Source organism: Neophocaena asiaeorientalis, unplaced genomic scaffold (genome assembly GCF_003031525.2).
Source record: "Neophocaena asiaeorientalis asiaeorientalis breed wild unplaced genomic scaffold, Neophocaena_asiaeorientalis_V1.1 scaffold681, whole genome shotgun sequence".
Lineage (NCBI taxonomy): Eukaryota > Metazoa > Chordata > Mammalia > Artiodactyla > Phocoenidae > Neophocaena > Neophocaena asiaeorientalis.
This window is the reverse complement of record NW_020172271.1, coordinates 202554-220661: the sequence shown is the minus strand read 5'-3', so window position 1 is coordinate 220661 and position 18108 is coordinate 202554. Positions and strand designations below refer to the sequence as shown.

The window sequence follows — 18108 nt, the reverse complement described above, 5'->3', positions numbered from 1 at the left end:
TTTTTTGCGGTACGCGGGCCTCTCACTGTTGTGGCCTCTCCCGTTGCGGAGCACAGGCTCCGGATGCGCAGGCTCAGCAGCCACGGCTCACGGGCCTGGCCGCTTCGCAGCATGTGGGATCTTCCCGGACCGGGGTGCGAACCCGTGTCCTCTGCATCGACAGGCGTATACAGCAGGTTCTTATTAGTTATCCATTTTTCAATTCTTTTCTAATTCTTTGTTTGTTTATCTCCCACCAACACCTAAGAGCATAGTGAAACACAAACTGAACATTTTCTCCCACGTGCATCGTTCTTTTCTTAAGCAACCCCTCAAAGAAAACCATGAAATAATTGCAATCATTTCCAGTCCTTGTAATTCAACCTTCTTATACCCCACCAGAATCCCTGTATTTTATTCACTCAGATTAAAGTGTTTCTTATCCCAGGCAAATAGACAAGTGATTATTTCCAAGGTTAACCAAATATTTCCACTCATTTATCATGACTACTTATAACGTATATTTATTCCATAATGCGCTTTGGTGCTGTGTTTAGTTAGAAATCACTTATATAGATGACTGACTTTCAAGGTAAGCCAACCCTTCAAATGAGAAATTTAGAGCAGAATAATTTAATATGATATTGGAATTTGAGGAACCAAGAAGGACTGGAATGGAACTGAATCACATAGCATACGGTTTTCTTAGGTCCTCAATGTCTTCTTCCTTAGTCTGGAAACTCTCTACTAACTCAGGAAGACACCCCAAATCTAAATTGGTATTCTTCCTATAGCTGAATATATGTTGTTCTTTATATCCAAAGATAGAGTTCTTGGCATGCTTTTCATGAGGCATATCCTTTGAATTATTTTTCTTCTAGATGAGGTTTTTTTTCAAAGCTTGACCAAATATTTCCCCTTCTTTCCCAGGATTGTCAGTAGCTTTGTTTAATGTGTACACTTCCAGCCGCACTGCCCCTTGATCCCTCTTGTGACCAATGACATACAGCTGCAAAACACCTGGATAAAGTTAGGAGTTCAGTCCAGGGCCATGGACCAAAGCAGAGCTAAGGGCCCACACAGGGATCAAACCCACGATGTTAGCCTCATTAACATGGAGCACTCCCTAGCTGAGCTAACCAGTAGCAAATGTCACCCCAGATTCTGGAAACTCCATCCCCTCACCTGCCTGCTGCAGGAGCCTCACTTTCCCATCCACTCACTTTTGTTCTCTGGCTTTAGGTATCATTGTCATCTGGCTTACAGCCATCTATCGTTCCCTGCAAGGCCTTTTGCTGTGGGTTGGTGTACCATCTCCCTTCTGACTTGTTCATATTCAGTTCTTTTTAAAAACAGCTTTTAAGAGCTCATATTCCACAATCACTTGGGCCTTCTTAGGTCTCTAAAGGGAATTTCATGTTTGTCTCTGCCAGGGTTTCTAGTTTCAGATCCTTTGTGTGTATTGTTGTGGTTGCTGTTATTGTTGTTAGTTTTGTGGGTAAGTTTTCCCCTGATGTTGGCAGTGTGAATTTGCACCCCTCATCTGGACACAGCTTAGTGTTTTAACTTTTCCTGGGTGACTCTCTTTCCTCTCACGACTCAGGGCAGGCATCTGACGTTCTAGGGTCAGTGGGTAGAGTTTCCAGGCCCTTTGCATGGCCAGAATTACCAATTCCCAGCTCTCAAGTTCCAGCTCCTTGCCCCATGCAGGGTCCATTGCCCTCTACTCCTATTCCTGGTTGCTATAAACTCTCAGTGCCTAAAGTGGATATCTGGTTCTGGGGCTTCATGTTCTGCCCTTTACTGTGTTACCTTGTTCCCTCTAAATTTCTGGCACCCACAATTTTTCCTTTTTTTTGGCTTTTAAATTTGGCTGGGACTCATTTTCATTGTATTTTATCTGGCTTGTCTATATATTTGGGAGGTAGTTTCTTGCTTCTGCTCAATCTGCCATAATGGCTGCAAGTCTGATAAATCCTTTAAGCTTGATTTTATTCTATATTGATTACACATTTTCATTCTTGGTAAACTCCTTCTTTCAATTTTAAGGTCTAAGCAGAAATTTGTTTATTTCCTTATTTCAACCCTCAAAAGGTTTGAACAACTAAGATGGATGAACTCCATTTAAATCAAACTTTTTTTTTTTACTGAAAGCAAATGGAGGCATTTGTAGCCGTGATTTATACAGCTCTTCACGTGCCCTCTCAAAGCCTTTGAAGAATCATTTCCAAAGTGGGGTGCTTGTATGGCAGGGTGTAAGCAAGATGGTCCACTGGGATGGAGAAATAAACTATTGCAGCTTCTATTTATATTTCTACATATATTTGTATTTATTATTATTTTAAAAATATATACATATATCCCCATATCTCTTCCCTTTTGCGTCTCCCTCCCTCCCACCCTCCCTATCCCACCCCTCCAGGCGGTCACAAAGCACCCAGCCGATCTCCCTGTGCTTTGTGGCTGCTTCCCACTAGCTATCTATTTTACGTTTGGTAGTGTATATATGTCCATGCCACTCTCTCACTTTGTCCCAGCTTACCCTTCCCCCTCCCCGTATCCTCAAGTCCATTCTCTAGTAGGTCTGTGTCTTTATTCCAGGCAGATTCTCAACCACTGCGCCACCAGGGAAGCCCAACTGAATTTTTTTTTTAACTGATGGAGAAAGGGATAAAAAAGTTTGGAGAGCAATGCTTTTTAAGAACCTTGGCTAAATGGGACCCTTGCTGATTATTGAGCCTAGTATATTGCAAAGGGCCACACTGTTGGAGCAGTATCTGCACAAGTCTCTCTACTCTAGTTTAATGGGCTATAATTTTGTGGACAAATAAAATGTGTTTTTCTCTAGAAAACTGTAGAAACGGATTCTTAGGCAGTTGCTTAAGAATAAGCATTCCATGCCGATAATATTGACAACCCCCAGGTTAGGGGACTGTAAAAAATCATTAAGATCAACAAGATTAAGTTCACATATACCCACCCAGAGCTGAACAAAATTTTTAAATGCTCCTGTGTTTACCTTTTCACAGTTCAGATTTACCATGAGAAAGACAGCATTGCCAGAGATTTTCCTGACTTGGCAAGCAGGGTGAAGATTGGGCATTTATTTGAAAACCGGTCAGTGTATGTAATGAAGGTGAGGCCCCATGCACTTTGAAGGGCCCGACTAGACTCAGGTTCCTGTTCCTTGTGTCCAAGATACAGCCCTCACACCTCTGAAAGAGGTAGCTTTATAGGACCTCCTTGACTTTAGGGAGGAGGGTGAGGTGAGGAGACATCTACCCGGATTCGAATTTGGTCTGACAGAGGGTCCCCTACTTCTGCCTAATGTGGGAGGAGTTAGTAGGAGCATATCGCATTCCAAGTTTTGGCTGAAAAGCAGAATCAGGAAGAGGTGGGAGGCTGTTAGTGTTCCAGAAAGCTCTCAGATTGGCCACAGTCTTTTCCCTCCATTCCCATCTTCTGTAAATATTAAGACAAATTGGGATGGGCCTACAAATTCTATTCTGCTTATTTTCCTTATTGGAAAAGCAATCTAGGAAGCTGATTTTAGGGTTGATGTAGTTTTAAGCCCAGTCTATGATCCTTGGCTGCATAAAGCCTAATTTCCAGATATTTCTAACAGATTTCAGGTCTATATTGGCAAAAGAAGTAGAGAATTTATGGCAGTGACATAAATTACATAAATAATCCAGCCAAATGAATAAAAAGGAATTTGGAGATACAAACCATGGAACAAGTGATGGTGCCTAGAATTTGTCAAACCCTTGAATCCATACAGGCCCTGAGGAGCCCAGGTTTATAGCAATGGTGAAATTACCAGTGGGAGAAGACCTGCCATTGAGCTGGTTGCTGTAAAATTATCTACATGAATTTAGATTATTTGCCAACTGCTGGAGACCCTTGCTTCATTAGCACCAAGCTCTGACCCAAGGGGGCCCCACACTAAAAAGCAGCAGCCAGAATTCATTTCATGCTGTTTACAAAGAGCTTTAGTGAACCCTCCCGTTCCTCATTTTAAAACTGATTTCATTTATTGCCTCAAGTAGAACAGGCTGGTTCATGCACTTTTGTGTCTCTCTGTTGGGCTACCATTTGAGGTCTTTCAAGAGGCATAATAGTATCTCTAATCACACGGGCATTGTAATTCACAGTAGCAATTGTTTCCCCTTCCTATTTGCTTCCAACCTTGGAGTGGCTCAAACTGCCTGGAGCTGCGGTGCTGCAACTGGGCCCTGCCAGCCAACAAATTAAGCTCTCTGGTCACGAAGAAGCCCGATAAAGGGATGGTGCCCTCAGACATTTGGTCTCTGAACGATCTTAAATTGATTAAATGAATAGGGGCGAGCTGGGAAGAGGAGAGGAGAGGTGAGCGGAGACGCAGGCGGGCAGGAGGGTCATTTTCTGGCCTCTTTTTCCTTCCACAGTTCAGCACTGTAGAAGGCAGGCGGCAGCTGACCATTTGGCTGAATTCAGGTATCCATTCCCAGGAGTGGATCTCACAGGCCACGGTGATCTGGACCACAAGGAAGGTCATGTTGCCTTGTATTACCCCAGAATTCTGTTGGGCCCGGATTGCCCTGCAGCGTCCCACACAGCTAGACCCTGGAGATGAGATAGAAAGGCACTATGCACAGACATGATAGGCTGGGGGGTGCCTTTTCTGATTGGAGAAGCAAAAGATCAGAGCCCCATAGTCAGGCCACTGTGGCTAAATGACAAAGTGAATTCATAGCAGCAAGCAAGCTAATGAGCTGCAGAGGTGGCCCTAAAACCCTGACCCGTAGTCAGTCCCGCAGGAAGGGAGCAGGGTCTTCTCAGTAGCAAAGCTCAGGTAAGCTTTACCTTTAGTCCCTTTCAGGCCACCCAGACCCTCAGGGACCTCATGCTATCTCCATGTCCCTCTGGAAAGTCTATTTTAAGCCAGCACCAGTGGAGGGGTGGTGCAAGTGGAGGATCCATCTTCCCTACCCCTAGCACGGGGAGGGGGCGTGCTCAGATTCCTAATAACTATTATGATGTGCGGCTCTCCCCTCCCCTGTTCCCGCCCCCTGGAAGGAGTGAATAAACAAGGCAGCCCAGGACTCACTGAGGTTGATGTCATCAGGCAACCATGTTTCCCCGGGTTTTGAAGTGCTCCGTGGGCTTTGCAGAGCACTGCACCTATGAGGGTGGCAGGGAGGCTGCAGAGGGTGGATGCTGTTCTAGGAGTTGGGCATCTTGGGAAGATAAACAGGCTTAGACCTAGCAACCCAGCCTGCAGGGCACAGCTGACAAGCTCGTTGTCTCTGCTTAGACTGTATCTGATTATGGGAAGGATCCAGCCATCACCTCCATCTTGGAGAAAATGGATATTTTCTTGTTGACTGTGGCCAATCCTGATGGATATGTATACACACAAACTCAAGTGAGTAATACTGACAGAATAGGCTGGGTTTGGAGTTAAGACTTTTTTGTTGAATTCCTTGCTTTGCAACTAAATAGTTGTATGACCTTAGAGAAAACTTCCACAAAATGTGCATGTTAGGAGCTTCCTTGGGGTCTCATTTTCCCGTCATTCTCTGAGCTAAGAGTCACCAGGGAATATTTTTTTCTTAGAGTGAATAGTCTAATGAACTCCCTATTATGGATCTTGAACAATTATCAACACTTTACCAATCTTCTTTTCATTTCTTTCCCTCCCACACATTTTTCCTGATGTATTTTAAAGCAAATCCCAGACATAAGGTTACTTCATTCAAAACTTCTTTAGTAGTCATCTCTAGCTGATGATAATTAAAACAACGAACAATATACCACTATCAACTGTAAAAAATTAATGGAAGTTCTTTAATATCATCTGATATCCCTAATTATCTTTAAACTGTCTTTTGAGACAGTTTGTTGAAATCAGGATCCAAATAAGGTCTGTACCTGCATTTGGTTGTTACGGCTCTGCAGGCTTTTTTATTCTACAGTGGTACCACCCCCGCCCCCCCCCACATATCTTTTAAAATGTCATTCATTTGTTGGAGAAACCAGGTAAATTGTCCTGTAGGATGTGTCACATTCTGAATTTGCCTGATGGCTTCTTTGTTCTATGCCATTTAATTTATTCTCTCATCTCCTGTATTTCCTATTCACTTGTGGTCAGATCTAGATGCTTGGTTGGAGTCAGGTTAATCTTTTAGGCAAGGATAAAATAGTTGCCGTGCACTTCCGGTCACATCAGTGATCACTGAGGCCCATAATGTCCATTTGCCCCACTTTTACTGAAGCCCAAAGTTATTCCGTGGACTCAGATGGTGTCAGCCTGGGTCCCATCAGGGCATTTTGGCGAGGTCCTTTTCTCCGGGCCAGAAGGGCTAAGTCTCCTCTCTCTGGGGCATGAGAGACTCCGCAGTTAGTGAGGGCTGAAGCTCCGATGATCCTCCAGATCTCTGGAGTTGCCTCCAGAGCTGTAGGCAGCTTGTCCCATCCATGGTGCCATCTCCATCATAGTCCCCCAAAGAAAACCTTCACCTCTCCTGTGCCCTGACCCATCTCTGAATGTTGTTCCTTCCTTGGTGAATTTTTCCGAACCGATTATGGAGGAAGACACGGTCTCTAAATCCTGGAAGCTCCTGCGTTGGTACTGATCCAAATAGAAATTGGAATGTTAGTTTTGCAGGTAGGTGGGGGAGACAGTTTTTAAATCCTGCTACCCCTGGGTAGTCTGGTCCACAGGCCTCTGAGCTGGCAGTGAGGGAGCTGGTTTCCAGGCTAGTTCCATTGCTGGTTCATTGAGAAACTTGGGTAAGTCCCTTATTCTCTCTATGTATCATTTTACTATTATTATTTGTAATTTTGAAAGGGAATGGAGGAACAATTCCTGTCCTCCTGAGAGAATGCTACTATTTTAAAAACGATTCTATCTTATATATATAAATTCATGGGCCTGCTTTGTACCCTGGCCATCCCAGCTTCTGGGCAGTACCGGATGGGTGGAAGGGCTGTTGGTGGCAACTCAGAAGAGAGCAATTAGCACTGTTACCCCAACAGGCAAGATCACATTGTGAGGATTAAACTACAGCAGTTTACCCTTAGATGTGTAAATATGAACCTCAGCCCTTTGATGTCACGGAAAGAGAATGAGAATTAGGAGTCCTGGGTTCTGAGTTCCAGTTATTTAAAAATCATCCCCACAATAGTGCCAACTATGTGCCAGGTACCTTCCCGTGTATAATCTTATTTATTCTTCTGACTTGGAGACTGAGTTTTCTTGTCTGAAATGAAACAATTGAAGCTCAGAGACAATCTCAAGAGCATATGGTTGATAAGAATTAGGACCTAAACTCACTTTTCAATTTCAAAGCCCGAGAGTTCTCTTTCACTATTCAGCTGTACTGATGTTTTGTTTTTAGTGTAATGTTTTAATGTAATGGTTTTAATTCTCTTACTTGCATAGAAATACCACAAAAACCACTGGGGGAAAAATAATGTGACTGTGGGAAAGGAGCTGATACAAATGTGGGAATTGAGGGCGTCAAAGTTAAGTTACAACAGGGGTGGTTTCACACATACACCAGATACCTTAGGGGCCTATATTGTGAGGTAATACAGAAGGCAGTAATTCTAAATACCTGTCAAATAATCAAGAGATTTTAGCCACAACAATAGATTATTTTTGGCAGCACTTGGCCATTAAGATCTGAACCAAGAGAATGAGTTGACACCAGAATAAATGGAGTCATTTTCATTATTAATTGGTATTCATATTAATTATCTAGAATGCTTATTAATTGACAACTCACCGTCAAGTATGATATTAATTATTTATGACAACTGTTGGTGATACAATACAAGGTCAGCTCTCTCCATTTAGAGGAGTCCTACCAGTTTTCCTGCCCATGTGTGGCAGATCCAGCACCCCACTGCCACACCCTCCCTGCAATTTACACACACTATGGACCAGATTCTCAGGGAGAAGCTAGTAATGGCCTGCCTATGCCTTCTCCCCCTCCTCTGGGTAGAGTACCCTGCATTTTTGTTTCCTTAGCCTATGGGTTAAGGTTTCTGCTTCGGCCACCCCTCCCACAGGAGAGGGAGCCAGTGACAACCCTTGTTCCGAAGTATACCATGGAGCCCACGCCAGTTCAGAAGTGGAGGTGAAACTGGTGGTAGATTTCATCCAGGAACGTGGGAATTTCACATGCTTCATCGACCTGCACAGCTATGCACAGCTGCTGATGTATCCATGTGGGTACATGGTCGAAAAGGCCCCGGATGCTGATGAGCTGGTAAGCGGGGCTGCATCCAGCCCTGGGCGTGCTTTTCCCCTGGGTGCTGCAAAGTCCAGGAGCAGGGCTTATTTCAAGAAGCCCCAGTATTCTCTCTCTGTTCTTTGCAGTGTGCCATCAGGCCTACTGGGAATAGGAAGAAGATGATGCCTCTTACTTCTGAGTTTGCTGTGAGTTCCAAGAACCAAACCCAACCCTGTCTTTCCTTCTCACTTGTTCTTCCGACCAAAACGTATTGCAGACCCACTGCTTGCCAAGAACTGTGGGTAGCATTGTGGTGGGCAAGGGGGAGGTGCTCCTCACTTGGTGTAAGGTAGAGTCTAAGTAGGGTGTAGGCCACAGCCTAGGGGTGCTCTGGGTCACATGCAATGACTCACCCCAGGATGTGAGCAGGCACTTAGGGTGAACTGACTGGAGTAGGGCTGGCATCCACAGAGTGACTGCAGGCCTATCTCTCCACGCTGGTCTGCTTGAGTGTGCCCCTCTGCCCGGGGCCACAGCTAGCTCACACGCCTCCCAGCAGATGCAGCCCCACCCAGGGCTGGCCAGGTGTGGACTAGATTCTGCTCTCGAGGTGCTCTGTGTAGGGCACATCCATATATGGTGTCCCTGTCTCCACCTCCACTCTGGGAGCACCTAACTCTTAGAAGGTTTTCTCTTGAACATACTTGCCCTTCCCTCATGTTCATGAACATGACATTCCCTTCCCTCAGGATAGGTGAAGATGGTGGTGCCTTTATTAGATTTCTAGTGGGCTGGTGAGCAGCCTTCCAGATCTATGAAGAGCTTGAATACAGTTCCTCCAATTTGTGTTTATAATATACATGCTTCAGAATGCTTACCTGGTCTTCTTCCACCTCTCTCCTTACCCCCTGCCCCAAACTGGAAGTAAAGAACTGAGGATAAGAGAAGGAGTTGGAGGAACCATACCATTTCCCTCACTTCATAGTTAGGCCTTTGCTCTGGTTGGTTGGGAAAGAAGGAGACCAGGAGGGAACATTGAGGGTGGGGTCGGGAATTTTTCAAAGCACTGCAGTACAGAACAGCTGAGGAATGTCTGGCTTCGGGATCCATTCTTTCTCACTCTGATGATTTCCCCACTCCTAGGATGAGGTGGCAAGGTGTGTAGCCAAAGCTCTGGCTTCCCTGTCGGACACTGTGTACCAAGTGTGTCCTACCTGCACCACTGTCTGTAAGTACTCACTGAGTTTATTGGTTATAAGGAAATGCTTTGAGAGGATACTTGAAAAGGAGCGGGAGAAGAGCTGCAAGTCAGCCTTCCTATGTTGTAGTCTTTTTTTGTTGTTAGTGATAGGCTGAATTTATGTCAAGTCTGTGTGATGGTAGCTGTCACGTGCGGCCATCTTCATCAAACTGAGGTGGTGGTACGGTGGGTAGAGGGGAACCCCTCACCTTCCTGTCCAAAATGAACACGTGTTGAGCATAACAGGCTTAGGTGAGGGGTTCCCCCAACAATCATTAGCATTGAGCTGAAAAAACAAAAACTCTACCAAGACTTCAGACCTGAAGATGGTCTTGAGGCCCATCACCTACAACTCAACCCCAATTGGAGGAAATACCCTTGTTTTGGTTTCTCACTGAAGTGTTTCATCTGAGCATTTCACTCTATTCCTGCTGAGATCCTTCCAGTTCCCTTATTCTGTGAGTCTGATCTTTAAATTTTTTTTTTTATTTGTTTGTTTTGTTTTTGCGGTACGCGGGCCTCTCACTGTTGTGGCCTCTCCCGTTGCGGAGCACGGTCTCCGGGTGCGCAGGCTCAGCGGCCATGGCTTACGGGCCCAGCCGCTCCGTGGCATGTGGGATCTTCCCGGACCGGGGCACGAACCCGTGTCCCCTGCATCGGCAGGCGGACTTTCAACCACTGCGCCACCGGGGAAGCCGTGATCTTTAAATTTTTAGATCAAATTGAAGGATATGATTATTCTCCAAGGCCCTAGCTATAAATGGGAAACAGAAACAAAAAATGTGGGGAGCAAAGCTCCTTTCAAGCAAGTGCCCTTCTTTTCCCCTCCTGTGCCTCTTCTGTAAATAGTCTTCCAACAGTTGGTCCACCCTCAAAGCCCCTGCAAACTTGTTGATAATTCTTTCCTTTTCCATACTGTAACTTGCCGTCCCGTCCTACCTACCTCGCCCTCAACTAGCTGTTCCCCTCAGTCTTCCTCTTCTGCGAAGATTCTCCAACCTACCTCTTGGGTCCTCCTCTGTACTCTGATCTCAGCGCTCTTGTCTGTGTTTCACATGCCACCAAGCTGCATAAAGCACTCAGCACGATGCTGGTGGTTGTGTTGCTAATTGCAGCAACAATCCAGTAATTACACATAGTTTATTATTACTAGTGTTTTTGAATGGGAACTCCTCAGAGAACAAGCACATCAGGAGAGGTTCTCCACCCTCTAATTAGTCAGAACTGAGTCCTACACCAAAGAGAGCTAAAGGAACTTGGCAGGAGCCTTCTGAGGAGGTCCTCTCAAAAGATCTTTGCGGGTCACCAGGGTCCTGGCTTTTGGGTCAGATGCCAGTTTAAAGAATGGCCTTTTCCTCACATGTCAAAAACATTCTTCTCCCCAGCATAAGCTGTGCCAAAATTAAGAGATACTCATCAGATTCCTCCAGCAGAAGAGGAGAAAGGCTCTCCTGAGCATTGTCCAGGATACATAATATTTCCTACCTCTTTCAAGAGCCCATCTTCTGTATTTTTTATAGGCTTTGTCTGCCCTCCTTTCTTCCCCAAAATGAAATCAATTTTTGTATAAAAGCACTCTAACTCCCTGGGTTATTGTATGTGTTATATAAGTAGTTGACATTTGTCCCTTCAAGTGCTGAACTTTTCCTTAGATTAATCATTTTAGATGAAAATAATTCTAAAATGGGTTTTCACACTTCCCTGCCTTCTTAAACAGAGTACATAGAAGAGATTTAAGCTCTGTTCTTCATGACTGAGTGGCCTTCTGAATGTCAGTTGTTGCATCTTGAAGGCCTTCTGTGCTGTACTGGACTGTTCAATCCTTTTGCTGAACAGCGCAGCCTGTTTTGCTTCTTTAACTCTTGTGTCTGCTTTTTAGAGTTTTCATGTCTCCTTCCTCAGGCCACCTTCCTCTAGCAACCCTTTCCCCTCCTCTTCACTGATTCTAATCTAGTAAGGGCTTGGAAACAAGTTCATTGGGCTCGTTTAGCTCATGGATAGATTGTGAGTATTAAGGATGTTCATGACAGCATTGTTTATAGTCACAAAAGACTGGTAAGCAACTAAATGTTCATCAGTAGAGTGCTGGATAAAAACACGTTTGGTGCATTACTACAGTGAAACACTATGCAGCCCTTAAATGAGTGAGGTGGATCTGTATGTGCTAATAGGGAATAATCTTCAAATGTTAATTGAAAAATACAGTGTATACAACAGTGTTATTAGTATGTTCCCATATGTGTTTTTTCTTTTTTTTGTAAATTTATTTATTATTTATTTATGGCTGCGTTTGGGTCTTTGTTGCTGCACCTGGGCTTTCTCTAGTTGCGGCGAGAGGGGGCTACTCTTTGTTGCAGTGCGTGGGCTTCTCATTGCGGTGGCTTCTCTTGTTGCGGAGCATGGGCTGTATGCATGTGGGCTCAGTAGTTGTGGCGCAGGGGCTTAGTTGCTCCATGGCATGTAGGATCTTCCCGGACCAGGGCTCGAACCCATGTCCCCTGCATTGGCAGGTGGATTCTTAACCACTGTGCCACCAGGGAAGTCCCCCATATATGTTTTTTTTTAAAAAAAAAAAAAGAGTAGGTAGACTTCGCAGGGACCCAAGTAAAGTGAAGTTCATGAACCTGATCACTTTGCTCAGCAGAGGTCTTCTTGGCGCCTTCCTGAATTTAAAATCTGTTCTGAAATACTTGAGCTTGCCATGTAAATAACTTCTAGAAACTTCTGGTGCCATTGCCTGTTTTTTTTATTCATCATTTTTCTTAGTGTAGAGAAAGGCTGTGGGAATTACATAAGAATTTCAGAGAGTATAGGAGAGCCTGTTCCATTACCTCTGGGAGCATGTAATTGTAGCAGAAGCAGCATCTCTAGAAAATCACAAATGGTATCATGAGAAACAACCTTTAGGAACAATGGAAAAACAAAGGGACCCATATTTTCATTTAATAGACATATATATTATATAATAAACGGACCCCAAGTCAGTTGAAGAAAGCATGGGCTTTGTCATCAGATGGATTGGGTTTAAATTCCAGCCTTGCCATTTTCCATCTATATTTTCTTAGATAAATTATTCATTCTGAACCTGGATTTTCTCATCTGAAAAACAAGGACAGTAATACCTACCTCATTGGCCTCTTAAAGATGAAATGAGATCATAAGTGTAAACTTTACAGTATGATGACTGGCTCATGGTAGATGTTCAACAAATGATAGCTGCTATTACATTGTTATTTTAGTATTCAGTATCATCTACACTTTGCACTTTTAGCCAGTTTCTTCTCTAGTAGAGTTTTGACTGGAAGAAGCAGGAAAACAGGCCTCTTACCTTTCGGCAAAGAGAAGTCCCAAGGGCTGTGCTTCTTTCTCTCTGTGTATCAGTTATCTCTTGAGATGTAAAAAACTATCCTAAAATTTAACAGCTTAAAACAATAAACACTAATTTTCTTACACAGTTTCTGTGGGTCAGGAACTCAGGAGCTCTTATCTGGGTGGCTCTGGCTCAGGGACTCTCAGGACGTTGCAGTTAAGGTGTCTTCCAGGGCTACAGTCATCTAGAGGCTTGATGGGGCTGGAGGATCTTCTTCTCAGATGGCTCACTCAGATGCCTGGCAAGTGAGGGCTAATTACTGGCACTGAGTTCTTCAGCACATAGACCTCTTTATAGGGCTTCTTGAGTGTCCTTACAACACGACAGCTGGCTCCCCAGAGCCAGTGATCCAAGAGAGAACAAGGCTGAAGCCATGATATTTATCACCTAGCTTTGAAGGGCACACACTTTCATTTCTGCAGTCTCCTGAAAAACAGGTCAAGTTGGCCCTGTCCAGTGTAGGAGGGCACAACACAAGGATGGGAATACCAGGAGACAAGGATCATCGTGGCTATCTTGGAGGCTGCCTACCACACTCTGTAAAGATTTGCTTCCAGTGACCTGAAGGAGTCTACACAGTGAGTTGGTGACAAGATGGAAATGAGGATTTAAAATCTCTTGGATTGAGACTAGTGAAGACCCTCATGGTGCAGGACAGTCTGAGACATAGGGATCAGGCCAGTGTTTATGTTGTAGGCCTGATGACTTTCAGAAATAACTGTAGATCCCTAAGGAACCACAGGTGGGCAGAGCTCCAGGCCCCTTCCCATCTAACCCTGAAAGGAACTAGGCTTCAAAGGTGTTTTCTCTTTTGACTTAACAGATCCAGCTAGTGGCAGCAGTGTTGACTGGGCATATGATAATGGCATCAAGTATGCATTCACTTTTGAGTTGAGAGATATTGGGCACTATGGCTTCTTCCTGCCAGCCAACCAGATCATCCCCACTGCAGAGGAGACCTGGCTGGGGCCGAAGACCATCATGGAGCATGTGCGGGACAACCTCTCCTAGAAGAGAGCCTGCTCTGTCTACATTTATTTATCCACATGTATACACACACACACTGAGGCCACTATTAAAGGGAGCTTATTCCTTCACATGTGAGTCAGAGCCCTCTGGCTTTGTAGAGAACACAGGTCAGCCCCTCTGCAGCCCCCTTCCTTGAAGTTTGTGCATTCTGGTGGTGTGCTTAGAGAAGCACTTCTGCCACCCTGCTGTATTTTGGTCCTGCTGTTTCACTGAGCCCTTTGTATGCCTTTCCTTCCACATAGCTGAGTGGGCAGGCCGCACTTGGGTTCAACCCTTCCTGGGTGGCCTGTCTCTACCTCATTTTTAGAATAAAAGGACATGTGAAATGGTTCTGTAGCCTCATCCAATCTAGCCACACCCATGATCTTGCTCTGGTGGAGGCCCCAAGGGAAGTGCTGTGGGAGATAATGTTTGTCTTTTAGATTGGTCTCGGAAGATGATGCATAACTTCCTTCAATATATCTCACCTTTCTTGAACATATTTTTCTTTGAAAAATAAATCCCGAAGGGTCATCAATATAGGTCATCCCCCTTTTCTGTTTTTGTTTATTTATTCTTAGTCTGAATACAAGGTAGAGGATCACGTCTCATCACTGGGCCAAAAATTCCCAGATACTACAGTTCTGATCACATTCTTCTCTTTATCATTCAGTGTAACTGGGATCCCAGAAGGGGATCTGTGTCTTTATAGGTACTGCTCACTCAGAAACCCTGGATGAAGTGGTGATCTAATAGCAGGATTGCTAAGTTATCCCTATCTGTCCTAATGGGCTTCCCTCTACTTTGCCTTTTGAACTTACTTCAGAGATCTTTCTCTTACCCTATTGGTCCTAAATCACTCCGCCGGTCTGGGTAATCTCCCTGCCCGGCACATTACAATTTGTTCTCTGGTGTACCTTGTGTTTCCTTCTCCTGGTTTTTGTTTTTGGTCTTTAAAGTTGCCTTTTTCTATTTTGCATCCTGGACCATGAGTACCAAGGTGGAGCAAGGATTCATCAGTCAGGCTCCTCTTGCTACATTCCTCCTTAGCATGTACCATCTGCCTTTTTTCTTTATTCTTTTTTTTAAAAATTTGCCTTTTTCGAACATGTCTGTAAATCTTATCCTTCTGCCTAGGATTTGTGCAGCATCTGGTGTGTGCTCATAAGCCAATAAATATTCAATATGAGTCTCCTGATCATCCTCTATTCTTCGCCTTCACCTGAATGGAACCAAGCCATGGTTTTGAATATGCAGCTCTTTATAATGTCAAAAGTCAGTTTTAATCCCTGTCCATATCACATGACATGTAGGAAGGCCTTCTCCATCAGGACGAGGGGCCTCCAGGGTAATGTTACCTTGGTGATTTCGCTCTGGTCCTAGGTCTAGTTCTTAGTTTTTCAGCTCAGAGGCTTGATATTCTCTGTATCCATTTTGATTAGACTTGGGGATGCTGACTCATGCCTACAGAGCTCAGATGAGGCAGATGATAAAATCAGAATACGAATTTATTAATTTACATCATGGCATGTAACTGTTTAGTGGATTGGATCCTCACATCGGCCTGAACAGTACATTCTCTCCCTGTAGGCAAAGATACATGGGAAGCCAAATTGTAATCAGAAGGTTGTTTAGTGAGCGGGGCGTCAGAGCAAGGAAAGTTAATTACAGTCTATGATTAGAATTTTTAATGGTATCCAGCTCTAATAGCATGATACATCCAATTCTATAACCAGAACACACCTGCCAGCCAGCTGGTCGCTTGTGCTGGCTAGTCAGGGCTGCCTCAGACCAGACAATGCCTCAGTAGACCTGACAATGCTTGCCTCTGTGACTCGCCTGTAACCTGGCTCTATTTGTGGAACCCCCCTGCTCACCCCCAAGATTGAGATTGTCCTTTAGATTCCTTAAGAGAAAGATTTATTAGCAAGGCATTAAAAAGCCATAAAAGAATACCTGTGACTATAATAAAATTAAGAGCTATTAATTAAAAGACACCATGAAGAGAGAAAAGTTGCAAACTAGGAGAAGATAGTCACAACATTCATAATACACTCAACAGATGAAGGAGATGCAAAGAACTCCTACAGATCAGTAAGAAAAGAACAAATAATCAGATAGAAAAATGGACAAAAGATGTGAGCAAGCATTTCACTTAAGAGGTAACAAGTATTTTGATAAAAACAGGAAGAGATGATTACTGATGGAAGACGTACAAATCAAGACCAAAATGAAATGCCATTTTATACTTATTCAATTTACATAAGTCAAAAAGTTGGGGAGGGTGAAGCTGGGGCGAAGTGAGAGTAGCATCAACGTACGTACACTATCGAATGTAAAGTAGTTGGCTGGTGGGAAGCAGCAGCAAAGCATGGGGAGATCAGCTAGGTGCTTTGCAATGACCTAGAGGGGTGGGATAGGGAGGATGGGAGGGAGCCTCAAGAGGGAGGGGATATGGGGACATGTGTACGCATATGGCTGATTCGCTTTGTTGTGCAACAGAAACTAACACAGTATTGTGAAGTAATTATACTCCAATAAAGATCTATTTAAAAAAAAAGTTGGAGAGGAGGTAGATAATAGGATCTTTTATACATTATTGGTTGGTGTGTGAATTAGTAAAATCACTTTGGAAAATAGTTGGGCATTATCTTCTAAAGTTCATACTTTATGATCCACCTATTCCACCCCAGGCATAAACCCAAGAAATTCTTGTAGTATACAACAGGAGACATAAATGAGAATGTTCACAGCAACACTGTTCATAATAGCAAAAACCTGAAAACAACTTAAAAGTCCACCAGTGGGAGAATGGGTGAATAAGTATGGTATTTTCACATACTGAAATATTATACTACAGCCAAAACAAAATTTAGGGTGATTTCCTTTCTAGAAAGTTCCAAATAACTGGGAAAAAAGATATATATATGTAATTTATATATATACATACACTTATAAGGAAGGCATAAAATTTGATAAAACTGTGTAAAAAAGGGAAGCAATAGTGAAATAAGTCAGAGAAAGACAAATACTGTATGTTATCACTTATATGTGGAATCTGAAAGATAAAACAAACTAGTGAATATAACAAAAAAGGACAGACTCAGATATAGAGAACAAACCAGTGGTTAACAGTGGGGAGAGGGAAGAAGGAAGGGACAAGATAGGGGTAGGGAATTAAGAATTACAATCTACTATGTATAAAATAAATGAGCTATGAGGATATATTGTGCAGCACAGGGAATATAGCCAATATTTTATAATATAAATGGAGTCTAATCTTTAAAAATTATGAATCACTTTGTTGTACACCTAAAACATATAATATTGTTAATCAGCTATAACTCAGTAAAAAGGGTTGGGTGAAGGGAAGCAAGGTATAGTAGGCATGCTCAGACCCCTTTTCCCAGTCAAGTGCACTCATCCCCAGCTGCTAGGAGTGTTGGCTATCAACAGCTCAAGGCCCCATCCTTCTCTGGAGAATTGTCCTTAGCCAAATGAGGCCTGCCTTACCTAGGAAGCCATGCACCTGCTTTCTCTTTATCACCTTCCCACATGTCAGCCAATGACTGCCTGACTTGGGGTATAAACAGCTAGTCTTTTACTTCAAGGTAGATTCAATGCTGTGGTTCAGTGTATGCTTGAGAGCTCGGAATCCAGCCTCCAGCAGATTCCGCATCCTTGCTTAGCTTTTTTCCCCCTGTCCCTCCCTGCTTCCCAAACTCCTCTTCTCCTGAGAACTCCCTCAGTAAATCACCTAAGCAAGAATCCCATCTCAGGCTCTACTTCTAGGGAAATGAAGAACCTGGGATTCTGAATGATGATTACCTTAGATGGGGAGAGGCTCGGAGATGAGATAAGGGTCAAGGCCCTATGGTGAAATGAAGGACCTTAGCTTTTGTTTTAGGTTATGTTTCTTTTTTTTTTTTAGGGAAAAAACCTAATTCAACAGCTAAATAAATAACCAAAGAAGTCGTGCCATTAACCAAGGATTATACTTAATCTATTTCTATGGACCTGAAATCCCATTTTTAAAAATGTTAACAAAGATATAGATTTTTTTACAAAAAGGTTTTACCATTCAACATACATTTATTGAGAGTCTAATGTCTGCCAGGGGCAGTTTTAGGTGCTGGCAATGCAATGACAAACAAGGAGACAAAATCCTTTCTTGCATGGAATTTCATTGTAGTTGGAGACACAGGAAGTTCTCAAGTAAACAATTAAATTAAAAATTTTAATTTGGGTAATGAGAGCTGCTATAAATAAAAGAAAACTGGCTGCTGTCA

At 43.5% G+C, this 18108-nt stretch overlaps 1 protein-coding gene across 1 annotated transcript in view; it reads left to right on the top strand.

Moving 5' to 3' along the window:
- Window positions 1-13822, top strand: part of CPA4 (carboxypeptidase A4) — a 30865-nt gene extending 17043 nt beyond the window's left edge. The window contains exons 5-11 of the mRNA XM_024763023.1: window positions 3014-3115; window positions 4407-4511; window positions 5276-5385; window positions 6537-6628; window positions 8038-8237; window positions 9345-9429; window positions 13635-13822. Of these exons, the coding sequence (XP_024618791.1) occupies window positions 3014-3115; window positions 4407-4511; window positions 5276-5385; window positions 6537-6628; window positions 8038-8237; window positions 9345-9429; window positions 13635-13822 (882 nt within the window). The remainder of the gene's footprint in view (window positions 1-3013; window positions 3116-4406; window positions 4512-5275; window positions 5386-6536; window positions 6629-8037; window positions 8238-9344; window positions 9430-13634) is intronic.
- Window positions 13823-18108: the final 4286 nt, after the last annotated feature.